The sequence below is a fragment of the Magnolia sinica genome, chromosome 17, assembly GCF_029962835.1.
Source record: "Magnolia sinica isolate HGM2019 chromosome 17, MsV1, whole genome shotgun sequence".
Classification (NCBI taxonomy): Eukaryota; Viridiplantae; Streptophyta; class Magnoliopsida; order Magnoliales; family Magnoliaceae; genus Magnolia; species Magnolia sinica.
Genome location: NC_080589.1, coordinates 66,037,451 through 66,064,556, shown reverse-complemented (window position 1 = coordinate 66,064,556; position 27,106 = coordinate 66,037,451). Strand labels below are relative to the sequence as shown.

At 42.0% G+C, this 27,106-nt stretch overlaps 1 protein-coding gene across 1 annotated transcript; it reads right to left on the bottom strand.

The window, feature by feature from the left end:
• Window positions 1-1,012: 1,012 nt before the first annotated feature.
• Window positions 1,013-24,574, bottom strand: LOC131231633 (UPF0496 protein 3-like). Its single transcript, XM_058227890.1, has 2 exons — window positions 24,360-24,574; window positions 1,013-2,160 (listed from the first exon to the last, which is right to left on the bottom strand). Exons 1-2 carry the CDS (start codon window positions 24,544-24,546, stop codon window positions 1,103-1,105), a joined length of 1,245 nt encoding a protein of 414 aa, XP_058083873.1. The 5' UTR covers window positions 24,547-24,574; the 3' UTR covers window positions 1,013-1,102.
• Window positions 24,575-27,106: the final 2,532 nt, after the last annotated feature.

Here is a 27,106-nt window from a genome sequence, read left to right as displayed (position 1 = left end):
TACAAATTTTCCTACACACCTTTTCCTTTAGTAAGGCCTACTTGGGTCTTGGATCCTGCCCGCTTTTGGTCTCAAGCCCTAAAATTAGCTCACAAAAGGGATGGACGGGGCAGATATCTCACAAACATCACGGTCTCAAGCCCTAAAATTAGCTCACAAAAGGGATGGTCGGGGTAGATTTCTCACAAACATTACGGTGGACCCCACCTAGGTTTCAGTGCAGTAACTTCCGTGCTTTTGCAGTAAATCCGCGTCCTCCTCTTTGCACTGTTTAACTGGGCAAGTACGTGTCATGCTTAATCAACTCAGTCAGTGAGTCGGAAACGGATTGGCCACTCCCCTGCCACCAGCCTCGGGGCTAGTGGTCGGTGCTCTGTGGGCCCCACCATGATGTATGTGTTTCATCCATTCCGTTCATCCATTTTTACAGATCATTTTAGGGCATCATTACAAAAATGAGAGGGATATAAATCTCAGTTGGACCACACCATAAGAAAACAATAGTGATTGGATATCCACCATTAAAATCCTCCTGAGGCCCACTGTATTGTTTATTTGACATCCAATCTGTTGATTAGGTCATCCAAACCCAGATGAAGGGAAAAAACAAAGATCTTCTTGATCCAAAACTTTTATGGCCCCCAAAAAGTTTTTAATGGTCTATGTTCATTCAACCCTGTTTCCTGTAACGTGGTCCACTTGAGATTGATATATACCTCATTTTTGGTCTCATTTCATAAAATGATATAGAAAAATAGATTAACGGCATGGATGAAAAACATACATCATGGTGAGACCCACAGAGCACATGGGAGTAGCCAATCCGTTTCCCAGTGAGTCGACTAAAAACAATTAAGTCAGAACTTGACTCTTGCTCATATCTCAACTCGGCTTAAACCGAGTTAGTGAGTCGACTCAACAAATCTTGCTTATATCTTAACTTGGCTTGGAATCCATTGGCTGGAGTTGGCTTGGCTAAGTTTGGAGTCAAAGTTGGAAAGCTTTACGACTATAATAAAAACATGTATTGAACAATTTTCATGAAATAAATAAATGAAAATAATTAATAAAAAAATGCATATATGGGTTGAGCCGAGTCTAGTTAGACCCAGCTCAGCTCCAAAACTTCCTTCATTACAAGGTTTCTAGCTCGGTTGATGGTCATGAAACACAAGTACAGGTGTTCTTCCAACTCGTTGAGTTGGTCGACGAAGCTCAAGTTGTTCTTCCTCAGCTCGCGCACCACTTCTTGAGTCGGCTGTAGCCAGTCATTGCGCCGTTCCAAGCAAAACCGTACCATGGTTCGAACATGCTCCAGCTCATCATGTAGCCGAGCCACGAGCCGGCTTATCGTGTCGAGATCCCGACATAAAATGTACGTCCCCTTAACTGCAGCATCGAGCTGAGCTGACACCTGAGCCAGCCGCCGAGTCGAACTCAGCCGAAAAGAAGCCGGTAACAAAGTCGGCACTGATATGAACACCACAAAGGCCTGGGCCGCTACACAGACAGCTATGATCGCTACCGAAGCTGTCAGCGCCACTGCGACAATGGACAAGCCGCGCTTTAATCCGCTGACAAGCCGGAGCTTGGCTCTAGCCTTCTCTCGGCTTGACTCTAGCCGCTTGAGCAAACCAGCGCAGACGGCTTGGACGGTTTGGAAGCGGAGCGGGGATGAAGCCGACGAGCAAAAGGGGTTTAGAGTCTTGGAGAAGTCGGAAAGCTGGTCGACGAATGATGGCGAGCAGTTTCCCGGCGAGGTTTGGGCGGTTTGAAGGGTGGTTTTGAGGGGGCGGTATTGGAGGCGGGTTTGCTCGATGTCTTTCAAGAGAAGGCCGCAAAGGAGGGAGGCGTTGGCAGTTTCGGAGAAGTAGTCGGAGAGGAGCGAATGGTTTTCCGGGCGGTTTCGGGACTGGGCCGAAGCTAAAATTTTGGTGATTGTGGGTTGGTCAGGGTCGAGGAGGTGCTCGGCAAAAAGGCGATAAGAGGATAGACGCGCGGCAGCCGTTGATTCCAGTGAGCTACACGTGGCGATATCAGCAGCCGTTAGATTCAAGACACGTGTCCAAAATTCGGTGTAAGATTCAGTACGGAATGCATTGGCGTATTCTTCACGAAGATCTAAGCTGACAGAGTTTCTTGAAATCGTTGCTTCGAAGCCTACACAGCAGGAAATGCAATTTAGTAAGGGGTGGGAGGCAATGGACCGGGTCTGCTAATGGGTACCCGAATGCAGACCCACTGGGTTGGGTACACTAACGGATACCCTAACTCAGACCCACATGGGTCAGGTACACTAGGGATGGCAATGGGCCATGTGCACCTAATGGGCATCGGAAGCGGATTAGGTGAGACCCGAATCCACCGAGGTGGGTGGGACCCTTGACTGTGGGGTCCAAGGTGATATATGTGCCTTGAATCCACACCGTCCATCCATTTTGAAAGCTCATTTTAGGGCATGATCCCACAAATGAAATTGAGTACCACACCATAGGAAACAATCATGATTGAATCCCCACCATTAAAAACTTCATGGATTCCACCTGAATGTTTATTTGCTATCCAACCCATTGGTAAGGTCACAAACACCTAGATGAAGAGACCACACAAATATCATCTTGATCCAAAGCTTTTGTGGCCCATAAGAAGCTTGTAATGGTCAATCACCACCATTTTACTAGGTCCATCTCAGATTTGGAAATGCTTTATGTTTTATCATGCCCTGAAATGAGCTTTCAATTGGGATGGATGGAGTGGATGTAGTCACATACATCACAGTGGGCCGAGCGAGAGAGAGAGAGACAGATTAGGTCAAGCGGCAGGCTATTTTTTAGGCATAGACGCATGGATAGAGACAGACGGTCTTGTTAGGGGCTCCGTGGGGCCATCATGATGGATGTAGTTTATCCACACCGTCCGTTCATATTTTCAGCTAGGTTTAAGGCAAGAAACCAAAAAAGAGGCAGATCGAAGGCCCAAGTGGACCACACCACTCTAAAAAAAATTCAATGGTAAGCACTTAATTTCCACTGTTTCCTACAGTGTGGTCCACTTGAGCCTTCAATCTGCATCCTTTTTTGGGCTCATGATCCAAAATGATCTATAAAAAAACAACTTAAATAAAACACAAGCATTATGATGGACCCCATACAGACCCGTACGAGACGGTTAATCTCTAGTTTTGTCATGGTGGGTTGTAGATTTTAGCTACTGATTAAGCCGTAGCAAGATATTTCAGACCGTAGCTAAAGCTCACTAACAGCCCATAGCCTTTACTCCTTTATTTAGCCATGAAGATTTTTATTTTTATTTTTTGGAAATACTAGTAAAGTATAATGGACAACTAGACTGATGGTTGAGATTCGACACTAGTTTATAGGAATGGTGGTGCATGTAAGTCCAACAGCTAATACTTTTTATATATATATAAGAAAAATCAACTAACAAATGAGTACCCCATATTCCACACCCTGATAGGTAGGGGTATATTCCACACCCTGATAGGTAGGGGTATGAGTGACACTCGACTCTCAACATGGGTTGGGTATGGGTCCATTACCCATTAGTGGGTATGATACAAGTACCTTAATACCTTATCCATTGCCACCCCAACATTTTATGCAAGAGTTATGATTGGGACCTATAGTTAGATGATTTAGATTGTCCATCTATATATTATGTTCCATTGTGGATGGACCGTGCTCCAAAATTCCCACCGGACAATTAAAATCTTTTTTACTTTGAGGATATACATTATAGTTTGAAAACTCGAAAAAATTTGAGTCTAACTTGTCTAACTCAAGTAGAAGTCACCAAGACTAATAAAAAAAACTCTGATCATGACCTAATAAAAACTTAAGAAAAACTCTATTCAACAGAAAAAAATTCAACACAACTAGATAAAAACTTAACAAAAGTCAAAAGAACTAAACTTTGCTCAGCACAACCTGACATTATTAATATTTTATTTATATATTTTAGATATTAAATAGGAAATATTTTAAAAAACTATCTAATTAATATGGAATTTATATTCTAGTACCTTTTTTAAAAAGGTTTTCAAAAGATACCTCATTAGTCAATATTATTATCATTCTACTGCCTTCTGCCTGTGAGAGCAAATGGGTGGATGGCTTAAGTGACCCCCATTATGATGTTCGTGTAAATCTCCTAGATCACCAGGTGTGTCGCCCCATTTTGGGCTAAGAGCCCAAAAAATCCGCTCCATTTGTGACTCAAGTGGACCATATGATTAGAAATAGTACAGGGCAACACTCGCCCTCTAAACTGTTTCCATTATGTGGTGCACGAAGAGAATTGAAAGTTTGGGACAATTGTCCATTACTTTTGTTGTGTGACCCACTTAATGATTAGATTGTCCTGATTTTTAGGGCATTCCAACTAAACAATGAGATTCACTTGATGTGGGAGTTGGATTGACATACACAAGCCAACAATGGCCCCACATATTTAAAAATTTTAAAAAGTCAAAAAGATTTTTTTTTTTTTTAAACACGAGCAAATTGTGATGGACAATTAGACTAATGGTTGAGATGGGACACTAGTTTATAAAGATAGTGGTGCATATAAGTCTGGTGCCTTGCACCATTTTTTTTTAAGAAAAAAAAATCAAATTGTTAGCAAATGAGTACCAGAAATTCCACAACCTAACAGGTAGAGGTAAGAGCACCAATTTAGACCCAACATGGGTTACGTATGGGTCCATTACGTAATAGTGGGTGTTGATGCAAAAATCTGATGCACCCCTCCTCCGATCTTTCACCTGCACAAGAAGGAGACAAAGGAGACCCTGGCTAGAGCCGGGGACCCTCTGATGCCAAAGTCAGGACTATGATCGTTTAGAAGGGTTTTAGGGATAGCTTTTTGCGTACCTTTCATCTTCAAAGTTTTTCATATTTATAGGAAGGGGAGGATCCCGTCGTGTCAGGATTCTTTTCCTGATCTCTTGGAGGTCCAGTATCAATCCAATTTTGGATTGCAGCCGATCTCGAGATCTTCGGGATCGGAGATCTTTTTACTGGATTTCTGGGAAAGTGTTCCATTTTATATCGTTTCTATTTTGCTCGGATCGGGCCTGGCCGACTTCGCTGATGAGCGAGTCTCGGCTGGCTATAAAAGGTAGAGCTACTTGCCCTCTGTCGGATGAGATGACACTGATCCGTAACCAGTGTACTTTCTTAATCCGATTGCCGACTTAGTAACCAACCCTGAAATGGGTTGGTTTTATGGTCGGTCGTGTGGCTTCTGAGCTTCGGGCTTTAGTCGGCCTTTTTGGATGTTGCTGCCTCGTTTACCGAGTCAACTTCGTGCATCTCACAGATTCTGCCTTATAAATCTGGACTTTGTAAGCTTCGGTCAAGGTTTGTTTCTTATAAACCGAGCTAAGTCTCTCCTTTAGGCTTTCGGTTTGCTTCCCTCAGTCAGGCCTATTGCCTCGGGATCCCAGGCGATGTTAATAGAGTTGGTCCATTCCATAGCCGAATCTCCAGACTTGTACTATTTTCTTCCCAACAGTAAGCCCCCTTACTCCTTACATCAACTCTGTTGACGCTAAAGAGTAGAGAGTTATTGAGTCGGCTTTCGCTGGGACCGACTTTATGATGGAGCATTTAATGCTTACAGGCATCCTGTACTGTCCAATACATGCACCGGTTCATTGATCGAGGTCGCACGTGGGGAAAGTCATCAGAATGTCTTTTCGACTTATGAGAGCCAGACACATGGCGAGAGCGGAGCTCGCGTCATCCGAAACTCACCACGTGTCAGGCGAGGGAGTCGAAGCAGGCGTTGATTCGACTCCCCCTTAAATGCCATTGCCACATCGTAGGGCTATAAAAGGGGGAGCAGGACGCACCCCTCTCATTTTTGCACGCACATTTTTCTCTTTGTTTTTCATTTTTGCTGTCTTCGCTGCTTCTCGCCATTTTCGTCTTCTGTTTCCAACCTCTGCTTCCATGTTCCACCCTATTTTCAGTCATTCTTACTGCCTCCGGTGAGTTTTTTAACTCTCTCTCTCCCTTTTGCTTTCAATTATAGTGATGGTGCAAAGTTCCCTGAGCCCCCGGGAGGGAGTTTCCGGTGACAAAGGTGAAGCGAGGCGTTTCTGAGACAATTCAAAATCACCTTTGCTACTGACGGAGATGGCTGTAAATGCCAATATAACTTTCTAACATTCTGAAAGGGTGGCTGGAACTTCAGCGGAGTGCCCTGTTTCAGTGGGTCCATCTCGCAGAGGGGCGCCGTTGGCGACTGCCCCTAGTAGGCCCAATTCTCCTGGGGAGGAAACAGAGGAAGATGGTGAGACGGCCAAAGGAGTCAATGAGTCGGTCTCTGCCCGGAGATCGGCAAAGGCTGCTGAGTCGGCGGCAGAGGGAGAGGAGGCTGAGGACGAGCAGAAGGGTCTCATTCCCTTAGTTTTAACTGAGGCAGAACTCGATAAGATTAGGGTCGGGTACCATGTCCCGGACTCAATCATTCTTCGCCTCCCTCTTCCGAGTGAGTTGCCTGACCGCCCTCCTGCTGGGATGGTCGCAATTTTTCAAGTCACTCTACAGTGCAGCTTGCGTCTACCCCTTCAGGGGATATCTCGGGATCTGCTTTCCCGACTTCGGATAGCGCCTGGGCAGATAGTTCCGAACGGGTGGAGGAACTTGTTTGGATGTGCAGTGTTGTGGGCAGAGATGGAGCATCCCCCACTAACCGTCGACGAGTTCCTCTATTTGTTCTAAGTATGGCTGAACCCGCAACAGCCCTGCTGGTACTGTTTATGTCCCTAGCGGAATAAAGCGGGCCTTTGATAATCGACCCTCCTACCTCCAATAAACATTAGAGAGATAGATGGTTCTGGGCGTGTGATCGCTGGGAGACTGCTGAGCCAGGGCCTATCAAATCTCAATTTCCTCGGGTGTTCTCCCAAGCAGGTGACTCGGCGTGTGCTTTTCTCTATCTTCTCATACTGTTACGTCTTTGAATCTGACTATGTGTTTTGCAGATATCCCCAAGTGGAGGCCGAATCTCAAAGTCAGTGCTCTAGCTCGGATCAAGAATCTAAAGGCACTGAGTCTGGAGCAACGATCTTGGAAGAGGCTTCTCCAACTGGAGCGTCTTTTTTACTCGGTTTGGACTCGACCTTAACAGGTACTCTCTGGCTATCCTTCTTTCGTTCCATTAATTCTTATTTGATTCATCTCGTGGTCAATGCAGAGATGGCTAAGGCTCGGCCCTTTCTCCACCCACCTTCTAAAATGAAGGCTCCTCCGAGGTCGAAACCTCGGCCTCCGAAGAAGCCGAAGACGGTCTCGAAGACTAAAAACTGCCCCGGCCATCTCGATCGTGATAATGCCCGACTTGGAGGAAGGGGCGGGAGCGACGGACTTTGTGGCTCCTGAGTCCCAAGGGGCCGTTGAGCAAGGACCTATTGTCGAGCTGGTTCCAAAGCAGAGGGAGGAGCAGAGAAGGGAGGAGCCATCAGGAGGGGAGACAACTCAACAGGAGACATCGGTCCTCCAACGGGCCGTTAAGGACATGCTCCCTTGGGCTATTTCCCACGGGAGCGAAAAGGACTTCGTTGCCTTCTTCGAAGCTCCCTCGAGGCGGACCCTCTCCTATATGGCAAAGATGCTTCTCGAGGTAAGAACTGAACTTTGCGCTTGCTTTATCAGCTTACTTAAGTTTGGCCGACCATTTGTTTTCCTTTGCAGTTTGCTCCTTGTGCGCTCATAGCTTGCTCGGATTTGGCGGACACTCAGAAATGGGCTGAGGAGACAGAAGCACAACTCACTGCTTCTGTGACTCGGCTCAATATAACGACTAGCGACTTAGGGCTTGCCAGGAAGGCCACCAAGGAGGCCAAGGCCGAGAGTGCCCGTTTGGCCTCACAATTGAAAGAGGCCCAGGAGGAGAGTCGGCGGAATCACCAGGCTAATGTCTCCTCCAAAGAGAAGTTGGCTCGGCTCAAGACGGAGACCAAGGCTATCCTCGAGCATGCCAAGGTCCAGGCTGTAGATGTCTTTCTTGAATCCCGGGAGTAATTGGAGGAGCAGGATCACTTGTATCAGGATGGCTACATCAAGTGTATGGACCTGATGAAGCAGTCCTTCCCTGACCTTGATCTCTTGGGATTTGACGAGAGTGGCTCTGGGTCTGAAGATCCAGATGTCGAGGCAACGAGGTCTACTGATGCGGCGACGGCCGATCTTGGGGTTACTTCTGAGGCTGCTCCTTAGGTGGTGCTAGAGGTCGCTCTGAGTGGAGGCAACGGGTGAAGCCGAGCCACTTCCTGAGTTAGCTCCTGGTGAATCTTGAAGCTAATTTTAGATTGTAAAGTGCATCTGGCACTTCAAGCACGCCAAGTAACGCCAAGCTTCAAGCACTTCAAGCACACATCTTTAAGTCGATCTCGAGAGCATCTGCAACCAAGAAGGGACATCGCTTAACTCGATTAACTCCTTTTCTGTATTTGTCTTCATTTTATCAATGTAATTCCAAAGTAGGAACTAATGTAATCCGATGTACAACTCTACTGATGAATGAATATACTCAGTTTTCACATTTATTTGACTCAATTTACATGCTTTCCATTGTTTGGTTCGTCTGATAATTGAATTTAACCAATTGCTCAACAGCCGACTTAGGGATAGTAGATTTTTAGATGCTCGGCATTCCAAGGATGGGGGAGTAATTGCCCAGTTAGATCTTCCAACTGATACGTTTCAGGTCGGATGGTGCTCGAGACAACATAGGGTCCTTTCCAATTGGGTCCTAGTGTGCCCGCACCAACTTCCTTTGTGTTTAAGAACATTTTTCGGAGGACCATGTCCCCAGCTCGGAATCACCTAACCTTGACTTGGGCATTGTAGGACCGAGATACTTGTCGTTGCCGAGCTACCATCCGCAACCGAGTCCTTTCTCTTTGTTCTTTTAAGAGGTCGAGTCCAAGAGCCAGCAGTTCTTCGTTGTCTTGTTCATTAAACGAATTGACTCGAGCAGAAGGCAGTCTGATCTTAACCGGAGTAATGGCTTCTAATCCATACGCAAGGGAGAGAGGAGTCTCTCCCGTGTCCGTTCGAGCGGTAGTTCAGTAAGCCCATAATATTTTAGAAAGTTCTTCGGCCCACTCTCCCTTAGCCCGGTCGAGTTTGGTTCGAAGGTGCTGCTTGATGATCTTGTTAACTGCCTTGACCTGTCCATTCGTCTGAGGATGATGGGGGGACTAGTAGACATTTCTGATTTTGAGATTGTCGCACATCTCTCGGTACTGCCTGTTGTCGAACTGCTTCCCGTTGTGGGTCACAATGGTCAGAGGTATCTTGAATCGCCAGATGATATTTTTCCAGACAAAATTTGTGATATTTTGTTTGGTTATCCTTGCTAAGGGCTCGGCCTCGACCCACTTTGTGAAGTAATCCATTGCAACAATGGCAAACTTGGTCTGGCCTTTTCCCAAAGGGAGCAGTCTGATGATGTCGATTCCCCACTGCGCGAAGGGCCAAGGACTGACCATAGGGGTCAGGTCTTCAGGTGGTTATCTTGGAATGGCCACAAATTGTTGGCATTTGTCGCAACTTTAAACGAACTTATGAGCATCGTGTTGAATGGTCGGCCAGTAATAACCTTGCCGCAGGACTTTATGCGCGAGCGATTATCCTCCCGAGTGATTTTCGTAAATCCCTTCATGAATTTCCCGCAGTACATAATTAGTCTCGTTATGCCTTAGGCAACGTAATAAATGAATGAAAAACCCTTTCTTATATAGTACCCCATTGAGTATGGTATACCGAGAGGCTTGGATTTTCAACTGTCGAGCCTCGACATGATCCTCAGGCAACTTCCTATCGTTGAGATATTGAACGATCGGGTCAAGCCACGTAGATTCCAAATCGATTGAGTGTACGGTCGAATTAGGCGGGTCGTTGACACTCGGCTTAGCGACGTACTCAATTGGAACGGACTTGGGTATATCGTCTTCGTCAGCAGAGGTAAGTTTTGACAGTAGATTGGCTTTAGCGTTTTCTGTTCGAGGGATCCAAATAATAATACATTGTTGAAAACTATCGATCAGTTCTTTGGCTTTCTTCATGTAGGCTTTCAAATGCTTTTTCCGTGTTTGATACACGCTAGTAACCTGATAAATGACCAACTGCGAGTCACTGAATATATTGAGATGAGTAACATCCAAACTGGCTATTAGTCGAAGGCCGAGCAATAAGGCTTCTTATTCTATTGTATTGTTCGAGGCTTGAAATCCAAGTCTTAAGGCATATTGCATGTAAGTTTCATAGAGAGTTTTTAGGACGACTCTTGCCCCACTTGCCTTAGAATTGGATGAGCCATCAACGAAAAGCTGCCAGTAGGGTGGGTCGGGCGTTGACTCGGGAGGTGTGATCATCAACCGATTGGCTAGCTCATTTGCGAGATCGGTTGGTGAATCAGTTTGTGGGGTAACTTTAGCTATAAAGTCGGCCACATCCTGTCCTTTAATTACTACCCTCGGCTTGTATTGAATGTCAAATTCACTCAGCTCGATTGCCCATTTTGTTAGTCGGCCAGAAGCTTCCAATTTCTGGAGGATCTGATAGAGCAGGAGATCAGTTACGACGATGATGGTGTGCGCTTGAAAGTACGGCCGAAGTCGTCGTAAAGACACAACTAGTACTAGGGCCACTTTCTCTAGCGGTGGATATCGAATTTCTGCAGGGAGCAGTGCTTTGCTGACATAATACACTGGTAATTACTTCTCTTCATGTTCTCGTATCAACGCCAAGCTTACGGCTACGTGGGAGACTGCTAGATATAACAGTAAGGCTTCCCTAGGTTTGGGCTTTAATAGGAGAGGAAGAGATTCGAGATATGACTTTAATTACTGGAATGCTGCTTCACACTCTTCCATCCAATCTATCGTTTGCCGACCTTTTAGTGTCTTGAAGAACAGGAGGCATTTGTTAGTAGCTCAGGAAAGGAAGCGGCTAAGTGTGACCACTCGTCCAGTTAGTCTTTGTATATCCCTGATCATTTTCGGAGATTCCATGTGGAGCAATGCCTTGATTTTCTCTGAATTCGCTTCGATTCCTCGTTGGCTGACTAAGAATCCGAGAAATTTACTCGAGTTTGCACCAAAAGTGCATTTGCTCGGGTTCAACTTCATCTGATACTTACGAAGAATAGTGAACATTTCTTCTAAATCGGCAATATGATCGGCCGCGTGTATACTTTTGACGAGCATATCATCGATGTATACTTCCATGGTCCAGCCGATCTACCGAGCAAACATTTTGTTCACTAATCGTTAGTAGGTTGCTTTTGTATTCTTTAGGCCAAATGGCATTACACGGTAATAGTAAAGTCTTTTATCTGTGACAAAGGTAGTCTTAGATTTATCAGATTAGTGCATTACAATTTGATTGTATCCGTAATAAGCATCCATAAAACTAAGAAGCTTATGTCCCGTTGTGTTGTCCACTGACTGGTCGATCCTCGGAAGAGGAAAGCTGTCCTTTGGGCAGGCTTTATTTAGGTCGGTATAGTCAATACAGACTCACCACTTCCCGTTGGCTTTTTTAATGAGTACGACATTAGCAACCCACTCCGGATAGTATATCTCCTTAATGAATTTAGCCTTGAGGAGCTTGCTGACCTTTTCTACAATGATGGCATACCTTTCAGGAGCCGAGTGGTCGTCACTTCTATCGAATCGGTCTGTAAGTTGGGTCGATATTGAGGCAATGAGTCATCATCGAGGGATCGATCCCGGGCATATCTTCATGGCTCCATACAAACACGTCGGCGTATCGTCAGAGTAGAGATACCAACTTGTCTTTCAGAGGCAATTGCAGAGACGAGCCAATTTGAACCGTTTTGGACTCAGTTATCCCGATCAAAGGTATTGGAATCAGATCCTCTACCGGTTGGCCTCGTTCGTGGGTTTCAGCCAGATGGTCCAATGATTCGATCATCGTTACCTCGGTTGGACCTTTCACGGCCATCGCATAATAGCGCCTTGCATCATGTTGGTCTCCTTTGACGACTCCTGCTCCCGACTTGGTCGGAAATTTCATGGAGAGATGATATGTCGACACTATAACTTGAAGAAGACATTGAGAGGGTCGATCGAGGATGGCGTTGTAAACTGATGGTTGGTCGACTATCAAAAAGTCAACCATCACTGTTGTCTGATGCGGGGAATTTTCGGTAGTGAGATGACTCCTTCAGGGAGGGTTTGTCCACCCGAGAATCTGATCGATGGGGTGTGAACTAATCGTAATGCTCACCGTTCAATGCCCATTTTGTCGAATGCTAGAGTAAATAGTACATCCGCGGACGATCCTATATCAACGAGGATACAGAGCACCTTGTGATTTGCTATAGTGAGGGTGATGACTAAGGCGTCATTATAAGGATGGTGAATGCCCCGTGCGTCTTCATCGGTAAAAGATATGTAGTACTTCTCCTTTCTTCTCTCTTTTGAAGGCCGAGCTAAGATCAGGATCTCGGATTCAGGTCAACTGATGCTCCTTGTATGATTTTTTCGAGCATTGTTTGAGTCGCCCCCGCCTTGGGGACCACCGACAATAGTTCGAATTTCTTCCGTGGGTCAGTTGTCACCCAGATGTTCTTCCGTTGTCCTGATTCTTTTGACGTGTTCTCTAAGATCGCCTACTCGAATGAGTCTCTCAATTTCTTCTTTCAAGTGATAGCAATCACTCGTATTGTACCCATGGTCACGATGATAGTGGCAGTACTTATTCTTGTTTCGCCAATTCGAATTGCTTTGGAGTTTATCTGACCAGTTGACGAATCCTTCGCCCTTAATTTCCATCAATACTTGCTCTTGCGACTTATTGGGTAGGGTATACGTTGAGAATTTATAGTCAGGCTGCTTACCCGATTTATGTTTATCGCGGGGCCGATCATCCTTATGCTTCTTACCACTAACCGAGTTAGCTTTCTTTTTCGCTGACTCTTTGGCTGGAATTTTTGCGCTTTGAGTGGCCTCACGTAGGATTTGGGTTTCTTCGGCGTCCGCACAGTTATCCGATTGAGCCATGAATTCTGTCAAAGTAGTAGGTGGGTTCTTATCTAAGCATGCAAGAAACGGCTTATCTCTGACGCCTTGCATAATCGAGTTAAGAGATGTCTCGTCCGAATGTTTCTGGACTTGGAGCAACTTAAAATTAAAGCGCTTGATATAATCCTTCAACAGCTCTCCCTCTTTTTGAACTATGTTGTTCAAATGCGTAGATGGCTTCAACTTTTTCTTTTCACCGATAAAATTGGTGAGGAAGGCATCGCTGAGCTCCGTAAACGAGCTAATGGACTCTGGCTTCAACTGTTTAAACTAAAGTCGAGCTACATCAGCTAAAGTGAGGGAGAAGGCTCGGCACATCACGGCGTCCGATGCATCGTGCAACTCCATATACGTCTGAAATGACTCGATGTGCTCGATTGGATCGGTTTTACCGGTGAAAGGGGTAATCTGAGGAAGGCGGAACCGTTCTGGTAGCCGGGCTTGCATAATTTCTTCTGTAAACAGGGATGCCTTTGCCTTGGGTCTCGTCAGATTTACATCGCAGTTTTGCTTCATGTCTGCGATTTCTTCCCGTACTTTCTTTCGAAAATCCTGGAGGTCAGCTTTCCAGAGTTCATCGCTGTCAGGCGTACCCTTGACCAGTGGCCTGCTGCGCCTCCTCTGATCTATTTCGTGTCAAAGATCAGTGGCAGGCAGTGGGGCGGTCACAGAGTGAGAGGGTGCTGGCTCGGGCAGACCCTGGTGTTGACTTTGCTGAGGGAGAGATCGTGGAGCAACGGGCTGAAGGTCAGTAAACTGTTGTGGGGCATTCGCCCGATCACCATCATGTTAGGGCGGAACTTGCTGGCGATAAATCTGTTCCAGCATTCGCTTCATGTAGTTCATATCGATCCTGAGTTCCTGAACCTCCTTATCTAACCGTCCGTTCCCCCAGTTCCGTTTAGTATGCCTGGTCGAAACGGAGGTTGCCGGCTGGGCCGCAGAACCTTGTCGATTGTCGGGTCGGTTTTGGGCCCCCTAGGCTCCATTCATGCCTGGTAGGCCTTCTGTTGTCGGTGGTCCAGTGACAGCGACCTCGTTAGGCTCATTTTGGGTAGTTCTCATAGTTCTTACCATTGGAGATCTATTTGAAGCTTTTCGATAGAGCTTGAAAAATGACTTTTCGTATCGCTTCCCACAGACGACGCTAAACTGTTGATACAAAAATCCGATGCACCCCTCCTTCGATCTTTCACCTGCACAAGAAGAAGACAAAGGAGACCCTGGCTAGAGTCGGGGACCCTCCGATGCCAAAGTTAGGACTAGGATCATTTATAAGGGTTTTAGGGATAGCTTTTTGCGTACCTTTCATCTTCAAAGTTTTTCATATTTATAGGAAGGGGAGGATCCCGTCGTGTTAGGATTCTTTTCCTGATCTCTTGGAGGTCCGGTATCAATCCAATTTTGGATTGCAGCCGATCCCGAGATCTTTGAGATCGGAGATCTTTTTACTGGATTTTTGGGAAAGTGTTCCATTTTATGCCGCTTCTATTTTGTTTGGATCTAGCCTAGCCGACTCAACTAATGAGCAAGTCTCGGCTGGCTATAAAAGGTAGAGCTACTTGCCCTCTGTCGGATGAGATGATACTGATCCGTAACCAGTATACTTTCTTAATCTGATTGTCGACTTAGTAACCGACCCTGAAATGGGTTGGTTTTATGGTCGTTCGTGTGGCATCTGAGCTTCGGACTTTAGTCGGCCTCTTTGGATGTTGCTGTCTCATTTACCGAGTCAACTTCGTGCATCTCACAGATTCTGCCTTATTGCTCTGGATTTTGTAAGCTTTGGTCAAGATTTGTTTCTTATAAACCGAGCTAAGTCTCTCCTTTAGGCTTTCGCTATGCTTCCCTCGGTTAGGCCTATTGTCTCAGGATCCCGGGCGACATTAGTAGAGTTGGCCCATTCCATAGCCGAGTCTCCAGACTCGTACTATTTTCTTCCCAACAGTGGGTATGGTGCAAGTACCTTAATACCCTATCCATTGCCACTCCTTACATTTTAGGAAAGAGTTATGAGTGGGGCCCATAGCTAAATAATCTAGATTGTTCATCTATTGTGTCCCATTATGGATGGACCATGCCCTAAAATCTCCACTGGACAACCATAACCTTTTTACTTTGAGACGTATAAATTATATATAGTTTGAAAAGTTGCAAAAAATTGAGTCTACTTACCTAACTCGAGTAGATTTCACTAAGAATCAGAAAAACTAAATCCGGTCCGGGCTGATTAAAAACTTGAGAAAAACTCTGCTTAATTGGAAAAAAAAAAAATCGTCATAACTTGTCAGAAACTTAACCTAGCTCCACAGAACTCAACTTAAGTAATCACAACCTAACATTATTTGTATCTTATTTACACATTTTAGATATTAAAGAGGGAAATTTTTTATATAAAAAAAACTACTTAATTAATGTGAAATTTATATTTTGATACCTTTTTTAAAAAGGTTTTTTTTAAAATACATCGTTAATCAATATAATTGCATTCCACTGCCTTCTGGGCATGAGAGCAAATAGGCGGGTGGCTTACGTGGGCCTGACTGTGATGTTCATGTAAAATCCCCCAATAACCAGGCCCGGCGCCCTATGTTAGGCTAAGAGCCCAAAAATTAGCTCCATCTGTGACTCAAGTGATCCATATGATTAGAAGCAGTACAGGGTAATGCTTGCCCTCAAAATTGTTTTCATTATTGAGCACTAAGAGAATTTGGAGGTCTTGGGGCAATTGTCCATTGCATTCTATTGAGTGGCTCATTTGATGACTAGATTGTCCCAATTTTTAGGGCATTTCAATGAAACAATGAGATTCACTTGATGTGGGAGTTGGATTGGCATACACAGGCCTATATATATATATATATATATATATATATATATATATATATATATATATATATAATGAAAAATAAAAAGTAAAAAAGATTTTAAAAAACACTAGCAAAGTGTGATGGACAACTAAACTAATGGTTGAGATGGGACACTAGTTTATAAAGATAGTGGTGCATGTAAGTATAGTGCATGACACCTTTTTTAAAAACGAAAAATCAAATTATTAACAAATGAGAACCTGAAATTCCACAACCTAACAGGTAGAGGTAAGAGTACCAGTTTAGACCCAACATGGGTTGGGTATGGTCCATTACCTAATAGTGGGTACAGTGCAAGTACCTTAATACCATACCCATCGCCACCCCTTATATCTTAGGAAAGAGTTATGAGTGGGGCCCATAGCTAGATAATCTAGACTGTTCATCTATTGTGTCCCATTATGGATGGACCATGCCCTAAAATATCCACTGGACAATCATAACCTTTTTACTTTGAGGTGTATAAATCATAGTTGGAAAAGTAGAAAAAATTTGAGTCGACTCACCTAACCTGAGTAGATTTCACCAATAATCAGAAAAACTAAATCTAGCTGGGACCTATTGAAAACTCGAGAAAACCTCTACTTAATTGAAGAAAAAAAAAATCATCACAGCTTGTCAAAAACTTAATGAAGCTTCAGAGAAGTCAACTTCAGTTAGCAAAACCTAACATTATTTGTATCTTATTTACACATTTTAGATATTAAATAGGGAATTAAAAAAACTACCTAAAAAATATAAAATTTATATTTCAAAACCTTTTTTAAAAAGGTTTTGTTTAAACTATCTCATTAATCAATATAATTACATCCCATTGCCTTCTGGTTGTGAGAGAAAATGGGTGGGTGGCTTAAGTGGGCCCTACTGTGATGTTAGTGTAAAATCCCCTAATAACCAGGTGTGTCGCCCTACGTTAGGCTAAGAGCACAAAAATCAGCTCCATCTGTGACTTACGTGAACCATATGATTAGAAACTGTACAGGGCAACGCTCACCCTCAAAATTGTTTCCATTATTCAGAACTAAAAGAATTTGGAGGTCTTGGGGAAATTGTCCATTGCATTCTATTGTGTGGCTCATTTGTGGCTCATTTGATGACTAGATTGTCCTGATTTTTAGGGCATTCCAGTGAAACAGTGAGATTCACTTGATGTGGGAGTTGGATTAGCATACACAGGCCATCAATGGCCCTACATATTTAAAAATATATGTATATAAAAATAAAAAATAAAAATGAAAATTAAAAAGTCAAAAAGAATTTTTTTTTTTTAAACACCAGCAGAGTGTGATGGACAATTAGACTAATGGTTGAGATTGTACGCTAGTTTATAAAGATAGTGGTGCATATAAGTATAGTACATAATGATTTTTTAAAAAAGAAAAATCAACTAACAAATGAGTACCCAATATTCCACAACCTAACCGGTAGGGTTATGAGTGCCACTTCAAACCCAACATGGGTTGGGTATGGGTCCATTACCTATTAGAGAGTATGGTACAACTACCTTAATACCCTACTCACTGTCATCCCTACATTTTATGCAAGAGTTATGAGCGGGACCCATAGTTAGAAAATCTAGATTGTTCATCTATTGTGTCCCATTTTGGGTGGACCATGCCCAAAAATCTCCACTGGGCAAATATAACCTTTTTACTTTGAGGTGTATAAATCATAGTTTGAAAACTCGAAAAAACTTGAGTTGAATCACCTAACTTGAACAGATTTCACTGAGACAGGGAAAAGCTTAATTTGATTGAGGCCTAATAAAAACTTGAGAATAAGTCTACTTGAATGGAAAAAAATTTTTTAAAAAAAAACATCAGCACAACTGACAAAAACTTAACAAAGCTCGAAAGAACTCAACTTTAGCATAAGCTGACATAGAGAATTTTTCAAAAAGCTATCTAATTAATATGAAATTTAGATTGTGCTACCTTTAAAAAAACCTCATTAATCAATATAATTATCATTCCACTGCCTTATGACCGTGAAAGAAAATGGGCGGGTGGCTTAAGTGGGCCCCACTGCGATGTTCATGTAAAATCTCCCAAACACCAGGTGAGTCACCCCATGTTAGGCTAAGAGCCCAAAAATCAGCTCCATTTGTGACTTAGGTGGACCACGTGATTGGAAACTGTACGGGGCAATGCTAGCCCTCTAAACTATCTCCATTATGTGGTGCATTAAGAGAATTTGGAGGTTTTTGGGCAATTGTCCATTGCTTTATGTTGTCTGGCCCGCTTGATGATTAGATTGTCCTGATTTTAGGGCATTCCAACGAAACAACGAGATTCACTTGATGTGGGAGTTGGATTGGCGTACACATGCCAACAACACACACACACACACACACACACACATGAAAATTTAAAACCTCATTAATAAATATGAAATTTATATCCCAATAACTTTTTAGAAAATATCTCATTAATAAATATAATTATCATTTCACTACCTTCTGGCCCTGACAGCAAAGGGGTGAATGGCTTGGGTGGGCCCCACTATGATATTCATGTAAAATCCCCCAAATCACCAGGTGTATCACCCCATGTTAAGCTAAGAGCCTAAAAATCAGCTCCATCTGTGACTAAGGTGGACCACATGATTGGAAACATTACAGGGCAATGCTCACCCTCTAAACTGTTTTCATTATATGGTGCACTAAGAGAATTTGGAAGTTCTGGGGCAACTGTCCATTACTTCAAGTAGTGTGGCCCACTTGATAATTAGATTGTCTTGATTTTTAGGGCATTCCAATGAAACGCTGAGATTCACTTGATATGGGAGTTTGATGGGCATACACAAGCTAACAAAGGCCCCACATATTTAAAAAACTAAAAATGTAAAATAAAAAGTCAAGAGAAAATTTTTAAAACATTGGCAAGTGTGATGGATGATGAGGCTAATGGTTGAAATGTGACACTAGTTTATAGCGATGGTGGTGCATATAAGTCTAGTACTTAAAATACTTTGATTATATATATAGAAAAAACAATTAATAGGTAAGGGTATGAGTGCAACTTCGGACCCAACATGGGTTGGGTATGGGTCCAGTACCCATTAGTTGGTATGGTATAAATACTTTAATATCCTAACCACTACCACCCCTACATTTTAGGAAAGAGTTTTGATTGGGACCCCTAGATAATCTAGATAATGTTCATCTATTATATCCTATTATAGATGGACCATGTCCCAAAATCTCCACTAGATAAACATAACATTTTTTTGCTTTGAGGCATATAAATCATAGTTTTAAAACTCAAAAAAACTTGAGTCAACTCACCCAACTCAAGCATATTTCACTAAGACTTGGAAAAACTCAATCTGGTCGGGACCTGATAAAAACTTGAGAAAAACTGTACTTAGAATAAAGAAAAAATTGGCACAATTGAGCAAAAACTTTTTTTTTTGGGTTAGCTTGTTAGTAAACACACATGTCTGTACACACACTCCATATAGCCACCCCCCGCTAGGGATCGATGCCAAAACCTCAAGTGTTGAAATGAGGTATCTCCACTCAGTCTGCTAGTTGAGCTATGGATCTGGGTGTCAATTGAACAAAAACTAAACAAAGCTTGGAAGAACTCAACTTTGCTCAACACAACCTGACATTATTTATATCTTATTTAAACATTTTAGATACCAACTAGGAAATCTTTCAAAAAGCTACCTAATCAATGTAAAATTTATATTTTGGTACTTTTAAAAAAAAGGTCTTAAAAAAATACCTCATTAATCAATATAATTATCATTCCATTGCCTTCCAATCATGAAACCAAATGAGCGGGTGGATCAAGTAGGCTCCACTGTGATGTTCATGTAAAACCCCCCCCATCACCAGGTATGCTATCCTATGTTGCGCAATTTTTCCTGATTTTGCAAAAGAAGTGAAATTTTCTAGAATCAACAAGGTCAATTAGGCAAAACCTATATAAGAGATTCATAATCATATTTAAGGTATCTTCTAGGGTTTGGAGAGAGAGAAGGCTTGGAGGAGCGCAAACATGGTCATCTCGCCTCAATTTCCTTCCCAGTTATAATAAATTTTTATATTTTATTTTGCTTGAAAGGTAGCTATGTCTAGATAATTTCTTAACTAAGGTTAATAGGTGACGCTTTTAGTTTAATTATAATATTTTAGTTTATTGATTCATTCATTGGATTTGAATGATGATTAATTAATTGAATTTGATTAGAATTTACTTTAAAGCCTTTAAGTTATTTATTTCTTTATTTATTGTGAATTATGGTTATAATAGATGCTTTGATTTAACAATTGCCTAGCTTGATAAGAGAATGAATCAATTTATAAACTTCATTAATCTATTGTAGACTTTGAGCACAATAGATGGTTGAATTCCCTGCGATTGATTATTGGGTGCTTAGTGAGAGAATTATTCAATTAAATTCAAACCGTGTTGGATGTTTGTGATTGGTTTAATAAAATTATCTTTAGATCATAATGAAATGGAATTATATTCCAATTAAGTTACAGGAGATGAATCAGAGAATTATACGTTATAATTGTTAAAAGTGGATCCTAGATCCTTAGTGTTTAATTATTATTATTTTTCCCTTAATTATTCACTAGATTCTTAATTTTAAAAGTAGATCAAACTTATTATGCTCTTAGCCACAAAATAGTCCTTGATCAACTTTAGTCTCACTAAGTTTATACTACATCGTGACCCTACACTTGGGGCCGTACAACAACTCAAGTGGGCCTCACTGTGATGTTCATATGGAATCCCTCGGATTACCAGGTGTGTCAACCCATGTTAGGCTAATAGCCCCAAAACTATATCCATTTGTTACTTAGGTGGACCACATGATTGGAGACAGTACAGAGCAACACTCGCCCTCTAAATTGTTTCTATTAGTGTGTCATATGTGAATCTTGAATGGGCATGATTTTTGATGTACTTGCCGAAATATTTGTGTGGAATCTAATTATTGGAGTAGATTTTATATAATTATTACAGTGAGCCCCATAGAAATCAAGGACATGCACCCCTCTCCCAACTATTTCCTTTAGCGTGACCCACCAGAATCTCATCTTGATTTTTTGCCTCCAACCCTCATATGATACTGAACATCTAATGTTCAGAATGGATCTTACATAATCATAATATTAGGCCCCATCAAAATCAAGAGTAGACTCCCATTCAGGTTAGGAATTTTTTTTCTTGACACTCTTTGCTGCAGTTACGGGATGGCTGGTACTTTGATTTTTGGTGGATGTTTATGTAACACCTACTTCGAACATTAGATGTGTAATCATATTTTAAGATCAAATCCAAAAACTCAGGATGACTTGTAATTTAAGTGGGCCACACAAAAGAAAACAGTTGGGAGAGAAATGTCTACTCTTGATTTTCATAGGGCCGACCTTGATAATTATATGAAATCCACTCTCATCATTAGATGCCACACAAATATTTAGGCTTAGAGTCTAAAACTTAGGCCCATCTGTAATTTAGGTGAGCCATAACTAAGGGAAATATTTTGGAGGGTGATCATTGCCTTGTACATTATTTCTAATAATGTGGTTCACTTGAATTATGGATGGAGTGATTCTTGGGCCATTGACATAACATGAGGTGACACACCTGATGGTCACAATGAATTTTACATAAACATTATGCTAGAGGCTCACCTAAGCAACCAACTCATTCACTTGGCACACATATCCGGCATGATGCTAAAATACTTGGTAGTGGGAAATTAGGTAGTTATTTGAAAACTTTTTTAAAAAAGTACCGAAATGTAAGCCCATATTAACTAGGTAATTCTTTTCAAAATTGTCTATCAGTACTACTAACAGGGAAGCGGACCCGGAACGAGTAGCAATTTTGAGTGACCACCATGATGTATGGGTCTTATCCACACCGTCCATCCATTTTTTGGTATCATTTTAGGGTAGGATAATAATAATAATAATAATGATAATGAGGTAGATCCAAGGTTCAAGTGGACTACACAATAGGGATTAAACTCTTACTATAGAAAACTTATTGGGAGCCACATAATTTTTGGATGGAGCTGATATTTGTGTTTTCTCTTCATCCAGGTATATGTAACTTTATGAATAGGTTGGATGCCAAATAAACATCACGGTGGCCTTAGAAAAGTTTCAATGGTGAGAATTATTATCATTTTGCTTCCTGTGATGTGCTCCACTTGAGCCTTGGATCTGCCTCATTTTTGGCCTTACAATCTAAATGATATGAAAAAATAGATGGATGGTGTGGATAAGATTTATACATCACGGTGGCCACTCAAAGCTGCTGCCCATTTCCAGCCGAAGACCGGGCGAGTAGGATTCAATCCACGTACTACTAACAGTTGCTAGAAATTCATCACATTTTACAATGGAGGTAGATTGTGTCCTACCCAGCCTTTACGATAATTTATGGAGGGCTATGTGGGGACCAATGTCATGTATGAATTTATCTAAGTCATGTAATTGAATTTGACTAATTTTCAGGCTCATCCCCTTAATCATTAAAAAAAAATAAAAATAAAAAATGGACGGATGGTGTGGATAAAATCCATACATCACAGTGAGGCCATAGATCCATTGCCTGGACGCATTAATGGCATGTTTGATTTTTCAAATTCATTATAAATGACCGGTAAATAAACAATTACGGACAATTTCACCAGTTGCGTGTATTTTTGCTTTCAAAAACGGTTCAAAAAAATTGGCTTAAATTTGTGGGGCCCACTGTGATGTATATGACATATCCGCATCATCTATCCATTTTACCAAAATATTTTAAAGCATAAGCCAAAAAATGAGGCAGATCCAATATTCAAATGGCCCACACTAAAGTAAACATTGGCCACGAGAAGTTTTTAACGGCAGGCGTCCGTTCAATTTCCTTTTTTCCTGTGATAGGGTCAACTTTAACTCTGGATCTGCCTCATTTTTGGCTTATCACCTAAATTCAGTTGGTAAAATGGATGGACAATGTGGATAATCCACGTACATACAGTTCGGCCCACGTATATTTTGCAGTCAACAACACTAACAATCGATGCAGTAATTATTAAAGTAAATAATCATTGCCATCAGTTTAGCTTCAGAAAGTAAAACATACCTTAAGCATATAATGACATATACATTTACTTCAGAAAATAAAACATACCTTAAGCATTTAATGCGGCACAGGACGCAATCAGTTTAGCTTCTGAGTCGCGTCCTGAGTAGACTGGACGCGACTCACCTAGACAGGGAACTAAAAACCTCGAAAAGAGGAAATCTTAAAGGAGGGTCTGACGGGCGCGGATTGGATACTGACAAGGTCAGCTGCCAGATCGCTACCGAAGTGATGTCACCATGTGGAACCCGCTATGATGCGTGTGTTTTATCCATACCGTCCATCCATTGGAGCAGATCATTTCATGGCAGGCGAAAACTAATGAAAGAGATCTAAAGTTCAAGTGAACCCCACCATAAAAAATAGTGCGGACAGTGACATCCATCGTTCAAAACGTCTTAATGGCTACGGTAGTTTTCGATGAAGCTTATATTTTTGTATTCACTTCATTCATCTCAATGTTAATTTATGGATAGGATGGATCTCAAAAATACATTACTGTGGGCCCTATAAATGCTTCAGCGATGGGTGCTACGGCTCATAATTTTTTATGGTGGATCCACTTGAATTTAGATCTATCTCATTCTCTTTGTAATGCCTTGGAATGATCGCTACAAATGGTTGGACGGTATGGATACAACACATGCAACATGTTGGGGTCCACGGAGATTGGTGACGTCACTTCAGTAGCGATTTGGCTACTGACCTTGTCAGTGTCCAATCCGCGCGCGGGTCTGACATGACTCGGGTCAACTTGGGCCATCCTGGTTAGAATACAGGCCCAAGCCATTATCATAAGAGGGCCATATGGGCGGGCATTTCGGTAGAGCTAGGCAAGTGGCCCACCAATGTATTTAGTGGGCCTAAAAGATCAAAACTAAAGCCCGCAGTTGGCCCATCACATGCAACAATCTAAGCATGGCCTAAAGCGGGCTGGGCGAACGGACATGATCATAGGTGGAGCCCACCGTATGTCATGATCACACTCACACGTATTGCATTGGGAGATCAGCTAATCTGAGATGTCTCTATAAACCAGCTGGATGGATGCATCCACGTGTGCCAAAATGGCGTACATGTGGAACATTTGATCCGTCCTTTAGGTGGGCCTGATTTTGTGGATGCCACCGCCCATGAATCAGATGATTTGTGAGCCTTGACGTGTATGGGATGAGCCCACCTGATGGATCAACGGTGTGTTCCGTTGGATACGCGATATTGATACGTGTGGAGGTATGAATGGTGGACAAGCTACACACGTGTGCGTATAGGATTAGCCAATAATGAAAGATTGAGTACCTCTACTCGCCCGAAGTTTTCTTTTGCAAAATGCACTGAATTTCATTGCAATTCTGCCTCTCCAAACGCAAATCGTCGCACTACAAAAAACCAGAAAGAAGATCAATTGCAATATCTTGACCGTACACCAGGTCGTATGGGGACTCCCACATATAGCATGAGGGGAGATCAGATCTGGACCGTCCATCTAGTGCAAACTACGGTGGATGGACCACAATTCGAAGACCACGCTCAATCAGACAATCCTAGCCATCCAATTGTTTCCCTTCAAATAGACGGTTAGGAATTTTTAAATCTGAGCCATTGATGATAAAGCCCACAAGATGGACAGAAACGATCCGCTTTCCCTTATGCCACGTGAACCGTGTATATAGGATGAGGTGGGCCATATGGGAATTCCCATACAACACACGTGGCATTGTACCATACTCACATTCTCTTACCTTTTGAGAACTTGGAATTGCAAGGGGGAGGGAGCATTGGATTGATGAAGGGCCCCTTTTAATGTGGAAAATCGAGATACAAACGTGAAGTGTCAGCCAAACGCTCCCTTGTAAATCTTGTATTCTAAGTGGAGTCTTTGGCAATCTTTTCACTCTCAATCCACCACACTTTGATTGATTGGCTGCCCAAAATTGTAGTCCACAAGGCCCCACTGGTCCTGTAGGGTCCAGTTTTGGTGATCAGAAACGCTATCAGGTGAGCCAGCAATTGCGTGGATTGGACAATCCTAACCGTCTAATTAATAAGATCATGTTTCCTGTACGTGAATCAACGGATCGTTCGTGACTTTCTGGGTGTCTAATGACGGATTTTTGTTTTTCTGTGTGGCACATCTGATTGATGGTCCAGATTTTCACATGGTGAGAGTTGTGTACAATGAAAGTCCTGTGGAGTACGATTGGAATGTAGTCCTGCAGAGTAACTTGTCTTTTGTTACAACGTAAACGTTTCTCACATTTTAATTATTATTTGTTAGAGAATTGGTCCAGTGCTCTAGACCACCATAAGTTATACTGCTCCTAGAAGCATTGGGACACTTTACAATCCAATCCATTGATCTAGATCGTTCATTGTGTCCAGAGATCATTTCATGTGCTAGTACAGAACTATCATGCTGATCCGACAAATTTTAACCATTTGATCAATGGTCTTTAATATTGACGGTCAAGATCATTTTCAAACAATTAGATTCAATCAACAATTTAATCCATTTGTTTGTTAGATCCCATCATGGATTAGTTATGACTGTAAAAAATCACTTTTTTCAGGCAATCGTAACCATTGGAAAAGGAATGGTTAAAGAGAAAATGGTCCAAATCAAGGATGGATTGGACCATCCAATCAGTATGATTTTTTCGTGGTGGTTCATGAAATGTGTTGTGGACTTAATGGACAGTTCGGATCCATCGATGAGGCTATCCAAGTAAACTGATGGAAGTAGGAGTACTATAACTTGTAGTGCTTTGGATGATTAATTCCCAATATTGAAACATTTCATGCTTGTAGTGCTGTGTTTTCTTGAGAAACTTGGAAGAAAAGTAAAATGTTGAACATTTTTTAAGAAAACCCTTTGATTATGTTTCGAGTCTTCCTCAATTATTAAATGGACCCGAATAGGTGGCCTTTATGGGCCCCATCACTGTAGGATCCGTTAATGGATCATGGTTTCAAGACTCGGACTCACTTCGGACCCCATCAGGTTCAACACAATGATTCACCCCTTCTTGGCCTGACTTGACTCGAGACCAAATGACTCGGTCCAAATCACCGAGTCTTCTAGGGCTCGTTTGGACGCACTTCCTCGAAGGGGAGTTTCCATAAAAGGGGTTCTAAGGCAACTTCCTCGGTGAGTACGCTAAAATGGATCCAACTGGCTTTGGCAGAATTGACATTTTAATGCTTTTGTGGCCAAGCATATTGTAAAGTGCATCCAAACACACGCCATCAACTATTCTTTGAATCAAAATGGTATTTTAGCCTCAAACATTGTCACCCCCGGAAATTTAGATACAAAGATGCATCCTCAAGTTTGAATTATGGTACATGACTCACACACCAAATGTACTAAAATTATATATTTATATTGTTTTTCAAAGGCTTAGTTTGCGTATATTCTAAGTTCAATCTTAAACATTTAGCAAAACATTTCACATTCAATTATTCCAACCATTCATATATACTAACCACTAATAAAATTTATAGACATTCAAGCCATATATTTATAACATTCATAAAAACTAATCATCATACTACAACCCACCCATTTGAGACTTTATTAAAACATTGACAAACCAAGTACTTTAAACATTCAAGTTTCTAAATTCATAAACATGAATAAAGATGGTAACATAAATTTCATTCTGAAAAAATATTGATTCAGAACATAAATTTCATTCCGAGACGATATTGATTCAGCACATTTAGTTCATCTTCTTTAAAATAGTGCCACTGCCCTTGTGGATCGTCCACTAGTTCAATTTCGTCCTATGGAACTCAAGCAACTGTTTAATCATCTACTAAATTTGTATTATTTTTCCATTAATATAACGTCAGCTAGCCAATTCTAAAGAGTGAACTCATCATAGTTCATGCACATCGTAATCAAAATATGAATGCATGAATGTCATGAGATGCGTGGATGTATGAATGCATCAAGTGGGTTAATTAGTCCACTTGCTTAGATTCCATCAACCTGTATCTCTCATTTTTGGGGTAGGCTTCTACCATCTTGGTAGGCTTCCACA

Excerpts from the sequence above, each read along its gene's own strand:
- LOC131231633 (XM_058227890.1), bottom strand. The coding sequence starts at position 24,546 with ATGGACGGTCCAGATCTGATCTCCCCTCATGCTATATGTGGGAGTCCC. Across the intron at positions 2,161-24,359 it reads AAAACTTCGGGCGAGTAGAG|GCTTCGAAGCAACGATTTCA; the intron begins GTACTCAATCTT and ends CCTGCTGTGTAG.